The sequence below is a fragment of the Electrophorus electricus genome, chromosome 11 (assembly GCF_041902795.1).
Source record: "Electrophorus electricus isolate QZ-2024a chromosome 11, ASM4190279v1, whole genome shotgun sequence".
In the NCBI taxonomy this organism is placed as follows: Eukaryota; Metazoa; Chordata; class Actinopteri; order Gymnotiformes; family Gymnotidae; genus Electrophorus; species Electrophorus electricus.
Genome location: NC_137507.1, coordinates 17,555,001 through 17,562,500, shown reverse-complemented (window position 1 = coordinate 17,562,500; position 7,500 = coordinate 17,555,001). Strand labels below are relative to the sequence as shown.

Sequence of the window (7,500 nt, the reverse complement as noted above, 5' to 3'; positions counted from 1 at the left end):
TTTCCTTTAACAAAATGTTTGTTTCCTGTGTCTCATTTCTTCCACAGCTCACTTCTCACTTAAGGAGGACAGGGAACAAGACAGAGGGGGAGGTAGAGAGAGGAAGAAAGACACGGCAACAGGGACAAAGGGATAGAGAGAGAGGGAGAGAATGAGAGAGGGAGAGAGAGAGACAGAGACTTGGCTGAGCTTTTGAAAGGTGTCAGTATCATAACCGTCCAGAGGGGGCCAGGCTCGACTCTCTGCCCAGCTGAGAGCTCCCTGGGCCGGGCACGGCGCCCTTGCGCCCTGCGTGGGGCTCCCATTGCGGGGGCTTGGCTGGCAGGTGTGACGTGGCTTTAATGACGCCTGTATCAGAGGCTGGAAAAGCCCCCGGGGAACCTTTTTTTTTTGGGGGGGGGGGTGCTTCCCACTATTAGCAATTAAAAACAGCATTAGCTTGGCAGCCAACTGTGTGAGTGTGTGTCTCTCTGAACCACACACACACACACACACACACACACACACACACACACACGAAGATTAATTTGTTACACTTACACTCAGTAAACTCTGGAGTTTGGGCACTTTTACTGATGGTTCCCTTGTGTTTGTGTGTGTGTGTGTGTGTGTGTGTGTTTGTGTGTGTGTGTCCTTTTAAACAGGCAGGAAAAATAAGTCCTCAAACGTCTCCTATAATCCCACATTTCTCTCCCTCTAGCTGCACATAATGAGCTCCCCTTTTAAAGAGCAGAGAGAAAGAGAAAGAGAGAGAGAGAGAGAGAGAGAGAGAGAAAAGGAGAGATAGAGAGGTAGGGAGAGTGCAGAGTTAGAAACTGAAAGAAGGATGTAGAAGGACACAGAGGAAGTGAATAGAAAGAAAAATACAAAGACAGCAGGAATAAAATGGAGAAAAAAGAGAGGAGAGAGCGAGAGAGAGAGAACATGGGGGTAAGTCCACTGAGACACATTGAGGTAAGCCATGACTTTGGCAAAATCAGCATCGCAGATGGAGTGAATAAATATTGGACAGAGATCTTGCATCAAGTACTAAGAGAGAGAGACAGAGACAAAGAGAGAGGGAGAGAGAGAGACACATACAGAGAGAGAGAGAGAGAGAGAGAGAGAGAGAGAGAGAGAGAGAGAAAGAGCGATGGAGTGGAAGGGAGGGGCCAGAAGAAGAAAGCAACCAACTGTGCCACGGCCACATCCAGCTCTGTGTGTCCTCCTCCAGCTCGGGTTAGCTGGGGTGTTTCTACCAGGTGCTGACGTACTGTCCTCATATGCAAACCATGCCTAAAGGCACGGAAACACGCGCAGGGCGTTGGTTTATACGCGCAGAGAAACACTAACTAATCTGTCACGGAACGAACGAGACGCTACGCAGCTGAAGATTAAGAATATGTTGCTAGCGTGAACCGGGCCAACAGAAGACGGATGCGGAATGATATTCTGACGCGTTATTACGGAATTATCTGGTACTGCATCTCTTTGATAAAAGGGAGCTGACATGCGATTCACCATCTCTGCTAATTTGTGTTTGCACCACGTCATGTTGTGCGAGATGTGTGTGTGTGTGTGTGTGTGTGTGTGTGTGTTTGTGAGTGATGGAGCAGCACAAGGATTTTCTGTGATGTCAAGGCCACAAGGAGAAATGTGGAAAGTACAAAGAACTCAAACGCTCTCATTTTACTGAAGAACGTCAGAAAGAGAGAGAGAGAGAAAGAACGAGGGAGAGAGGGGGAGCGGGAGATGAAATGGTTACTTCCATACATTAAAATCACAAGCTGTGTGGATAAAATTCCCATAAGCAGAGCTGTGTGAGTGCATCAGTTATGCTGTATGAAAGTCAGAAATGATAGAGAAAGGAAAGAGAGATCTAGAAGGCGAAAACAACAAAAAACAGCAGTGGCAGTACTGTGTGTGTGTGTGTGTGTGTGTGTGTGTGTGTGTGTGTGTGTGTGTGTGTGTGTGTGTGTGTGTGTGTGTGTGTGTATATCACAGATTAACTGATAAATAGACACGGGGTGGGCGCATCATCAGTGCCACTGTGCGTTGCCGCGCCGACAGTATCCTTTTGCTCCAGCATCCGCACCCTCGTTCATCACTTTCAACCACACAGATAACGTAGGACAAACTGCTGTTAAGCGGGTAGGGTGTGTGGGGATGGTGTTTGTGTAAGAGGGTAGGGTGTGTGTGCGTGGATGGTGTTTGTGTAAGGGGGTAGGGTGTGTGTGGATGGTGTTTGTGTAAGGGGGTAGGGTGTGTGTGTGTGGATGGTGTTTGTGTAAGGGGATAGGCTTGAGTGTGTGTGTGTGTGTGTGTGTGGATGGTGTTTGTGTAAGGGGGTAGGGTGTGTGTGTGTGTGTGGATGGTGTTTGTGTAAGGGGGTAGGGTGTGTGTGGATGGTGTTTTTTGTAAGGGGGTAGGGTGTGTGTGTGTGGATAGCGTTTGTGTAAGGGGGTAGGGTGTGTGTGGATGGTGTTTGTGTAAGGGGGTAGGGTGTGTTTGGATGGTGTTTGTGTAAGGGGGTAGGGGTGTGTGTGGATGGTGTTTGTGTAAGAGGTAGGGTGGGTGTGTATGGATGGTGTTTGTGTAATGGGGTAGGGTGTGTGTGTGGATGGTGTTTGTGTAAGGGGGTAGGGGTGTGTGTGGATGGTGTTTGTGTAAGAGGTAGGGTGGGTGTGTATGGATGGTGTTTGTGTAATGGGGTAGGGTGTGTGTGTGGATGGTGTTTGTGTAAGGGGGTAGGGTGTGTGTGGATGGTGTTTGTGTAAGGGGGTAGGGTGTGTTTGGATGGTGTTTGTGTAAGGGGTAGGGTGTGCATGGTGAACCAATTATAAAAATCATATAACATATAAATATATATAGAATAAGCCAAACACACATACAAACACACACATACAGCTGTTTAGATGTGGTGAACTGGGTGATGAGGTGGGGCTTGTGTGCCTGTGTGTGTGTGTGTGTATGTGTGTGTGTGTGTGTGTGTGTGTGTGTGTGTGTGTGTGTGTGTGTGTGTGTGTGTGTGTGTGTGTGTGTCTGTGCATACAACTATTAGCTTGCACTGATCCAAGCTGCATAGTATTTCCTGGAACGGTGTGACTAACATTTCTGGAAAATAAGTAAATAAATAAGAGTTTGTTCATTTCTTCTAGTGAATCAAACGGTGACCCAGACTTGGTATTCAACAGCCTCGGCTGTTCTGTGTTGTAGGCAGGCAGACTTGATCTACTTAATCTCACAGGGAATTGTATCCAATCGGAGCGTCACTTACAGAGCTCATGATGACTGCAGCCTGTGGTCCTGAATCCAAAGCGTCTCAAGATGTCTGATACACACCATATCCACCCCTCCATGCCTCCCCTGCACTTTGTGACCTTGGTCTCTCCTGATACTCCAAACCCAGAGATGAACCGAACCACAGTGAGCTGGGACACGTCATTCCTCAGATACAGGTGGAGACCTGGAGTCGAAGGCTTTGGTGTGAAGTTCTACGCAGCACAGGAACCTCTAACCTGGTTCACGAGGAACCTCTAACCTGGTTCACAAGGAACCTCTAACCTGGTTCACGAGGAACCTCTAACCTTGCCTAACTTTGGGCTCACACCTTCAAGTCTGTCCACACTGATGTGGAGTTTGCTCAATGGCTGATCATTCCTACACTCAACCACATCTAATGTAAACTCCGTACATTTCATATCCTGATTCCATACGTCCCCTGTCAGTCTTTGCTTCTTTGTGGTGGTTTGGACTTGGGTTTCTATTCAATCTGCGTCATAACTGTCGACTGTAATGTGCACCAGAAATTAACACGGAACAGAACTGATTTCCTCTGCGCCCCAGTCATAACGCTCCAAAGTGAAAGTTCCATCAAATGGCCGCATACAAACACATGCATGCGCGCTCTCTCTCTCTCTCTCTCTCTCTCTCTCTCTCTCTCTCTCTCTCAAACACACACACACGCAAAGTCCAAACAAACACGATCACCTAAACAATGCACAAAACACAAGTGAAGTCAGTGAAGAATTGACAAGCAACAGCAGCATGTTGGAAGTGGTGGTCGGAACCTACACATCACACAAGGGTCTCCTGTAGAGCCAGATCTTTAACATGCATTCTGTGTGTGTGTGGGGAGGGGGGGGGGGGGGTACACACAAGGGAGAAGTAGAGTGTGTGTAATGTTTTCACTGACAGAGAGGTGAACAGCTTATCACATAGTGAAGAGAGAGATTAGCGAGCGTTCACTCAACTCTGCAGAACACAGGCCAGCTGGATACTTTCCCTGTACCTTCCTCTGGGTGGGTGAGTGTGTGTGTGTGTGTGTGTGTGTGTGTGTGTGTGTGTGTGTGTGTGTGTGTGTGTGTGTGCATTTTCATGTAGCTAACATCTTGTAGTAGAGGCCCACACAGCAGATTAGAAGCAAAGCAAGAATTTAATTTAAAACAAAAGAAAGTCATTCTGACTGGAAAAAACAGACAAATACACAATTTTAGGAAGAAGAGATAGATGAATGGAATTACGGATACACAGGAAAGAAATCAATAGATAGATAGATAGATAGATAGATAGATAGATAGATAGATAGATAGATAGATAGATAGACAGACAGACAGACAGACAGACAGACAGACAGAGGTGAATATGTTATTCTGTTAAGAGTGATGTAGTGTACTATATATCTACTAATCTTATACAGGAAGATGCAAATACATTATAATACAGTTAATAGCCGTTAGGCACACCGCCCATCACCGGCCGGGACTTTGAGCCGAGCCGACGTAAGTGGGGCAGCGGCGGTCAGCTGCTCGCGCTCGCAAATAGAGTACATCAAACTACCCCTTTGTCCTCGCGCCTGGAATATTGCCCTTAACTGAATTACGCGTGTCTTCTGCTTGCAGTAATATGATTTCGGAACGTAACAAATCGAATTCGAGACAACCCGGAGAGGGGGGGGGGGGGGGAGAGAGAGAGAGAGAGAGAGAGAGAGAGAGAGAGAGAGAGAGAGACTGCGCATTCCAATGGTTTAAAACGAGGGACGTACCGGCGCTTGTTTTCAGCGTTGCACAAAGCCCTGCGCTACACTCTGGCCATTTGGGTCACATGCTGCTCCTAAACTCGTGCATGCCCCGCCACTGCACCGCGGAGCACATGCACACAGCAGAGCCGTAAAGTACACATTACCCAGCTCCGTATGCATTTCAAATCGGCTGGGGAAGCAAGCGATCTTATGATCAACGTATGCGCACGGAGCCCTATCTGAGCTTTTTAATGTGATGGGGTTTTTTTTCTCCTCCAATTTCGATCTCTTCTCAAGGGGCAGGGACGGGGACACAGCTTAGCTTTTAACCGACCCCCATGTTCGAGCCTACGGCGCCGCGAGCCAAATGGGCGGTTTCGGTGAATATCCAAGTAACTTCTTCGGGTTACATTCCGCGCGGCGACGGCCGAGCAAAATACAAAGTGACGTCGTATGCAAGTATGTAGTTCCAAAAGGACAGCAAACGGCAGCGCTCGTGTCCGCCCCGACACGCGGACAATCGTGCCCATGCAGCTAAACTCCAGCCTGAAAACCGGACTATCCGACCACGGAATGCCGCAAACGCCGATGTCTCGACCGACCGAAGCGAAAAGCACCTTGAATGCGCGTTTAACCGGTCTCTCCGGCGAAAACAGCGGAGAGATCGCTACCTTATTCCCAGCAGATAATAATAAGAACACTGGCGCACGCACATCGTCCGGTGCGCTTTACAAGCACGCTCACGTTGGAGGGCGAAACAAAATGATTCACTCACATCCGCTCCGCCGTAGTCAGAAGCCGACCTTCCACCACCATCTCGGGCAGAAAATCCAGACTGTAGGACGAAGTCATGTTCCGCGTGTCTGTGCGCACCGCCGAGCTCGCGCTGACTGGATAACGCCCGCCCTGTCGCGAGCTCGCCGAGTTTGGGCAACTGCGTTTGTGTCGCGGGCGCGAGACGGAGAGGGACAGGTGCGGCGCGAGCGGCCTCCCCACGGCACTGGCCACGGACACGGCAGTTGTCACGTTCTCCTCCGCTTCCCCCCCAGAGCTCGAGCTCCGGGCTGCGGACAGGGCGTCAGGTGCTGAGGAGAGAGGCGTGGCTGCGCGCGCTGCAGTGGCGGTTTAACCATTGCATCTCTCAGTCCTCCGAAGCGTACGTGTGTCTTGACTATATATACAGCCATCCCATAATACTCATGCTACAGTACACATTCATGCACACAGTAATTTGCATGATTGCAGTATTATTATTTTTGCTGCTACAGACGTGGTATTTTACGGTATATGAAATAAACCGTTATCACGCGTGAAGGGGTAAGAATCCGCCCTTGTTTTCGCGGATCGGACACTCGAGCGTAACCAAAGCGCGCTCCTAACCCGTCACATGGCCGTGGGACGGGTGGGAGGCTTCGGGGGTGTTTTGCCTTTATCCGCCTCGCCTGCACCCCGGGGGCAACGGTGCTCTCTACACGAGCTTTCTGCACAGGGCCCGAGTCGATTTGTGCGGGAAATGGGTCATGGGAAACACACAAACAGTCAGAGACGCGCGCGCGCACACACACAGACACACACAAAGAATGAGGGGGGATGTGAGAGAACAAGCAATATTGCCAACATCCTTCCTCGATCCACAGCCATTCTATTAAAAACAACAACAAAAAACAAACAAACAAAAAAAAAACAATCACTGTAACAATCGGTGGATTATTTATTCAAACAATTAAATTAAGTTTAAGGGGAAAAAAAAACTACTTGATCTCATTAAATGTTAACACTATTTTGCACTATGATTCTGTTAAAAACATGTACAAATGTATAAAGCTTGTTGACCTCCCACTCATATAAGTCTCGCGCTTCCTTGGGAAAGGGCTTCTCCGCAGAGTGCACGAGGGGCCCCAAAGTGTGTTATCCATTGACCAAAACCACTTCACGCATGCGCATCCAGGCAATCGCCAGACAAAGAATACCAACCCTTTAAATCCTTTGTTTAAAAAAAAATATATATATAATAATTTAACTTATCAATGTCGCGGTCACTTATTGCAATCCTAATATGTTGTTTCCCAAACCTCACGAGATCCGAATGAAGGCAGGTGACTTTGGTTGGGTTTTGGACACACGGAACTGTCATTAGGCCACAGCTTTCACGTGTGCTATGTGCGGTAGGTCTGCGGTGTGCGAGACTGCATGCATATTACACCCCGGTGATGACACCTAGGGGCAGTGCAGCATCGCGGCCGTTGCTCGGTCAGGGTACAAAATGCGCGTCCACACGGCAGCTGTGGGCGCGCAACCCTCGAATATTCTGCGCTCGTCAGCAAAAAACTATAAATCGAGATAATCTTTCGGCAGGCATCCTCTCTTGCTCCGGTACAAAGTCGCCTCGTTAACAAGTCGATATATACGCTGCGTTAAGTCTCGTGCTCTAAACGCGTCGCCTGCATTAACGCGCGTTAATATTGTTAGTGCGTGCAAACGCGCGCGGGCCTTTGAACTTG

At 48.7% G+C, this 7,500-nt stretch overlaps 1 protein-coding gene across 26 annotated transcripts in view; it reads right to left on the bottom strand.

Annotated features, from left to right (window-relative positions):
* The window catches only part of celf2 (cugbp, Elav-like family member 2), a 128,565-nt gene that overhangs the window by 66,087 nt on the left and 54,978 nt on the right, over positions 1 to 7,500 (bottom strand). For 5 of the 26 annotated variants that reach the window (XM_035528663.2, XM_081723963.1, XM_081723966.1 and 2 more), the window contains exon 1: positions 5,775 to 7,500. This exon is cut by the window's right edge. The exons of the other annotated variants lie outside the window; for them this stretch is intronic. In XM_035528663.2, the coding sequence (XP_035384556.1) occupies positions 5,775 to 5,851 (77 nt within the window). In that variant the 5' untranslated portion in view covers positions 5,852 to 7,500. The remainder of the gene's footprint in view (positions 1 to 5,774) is intronic. 26 annotated transcript variants of the gene reach the window in all.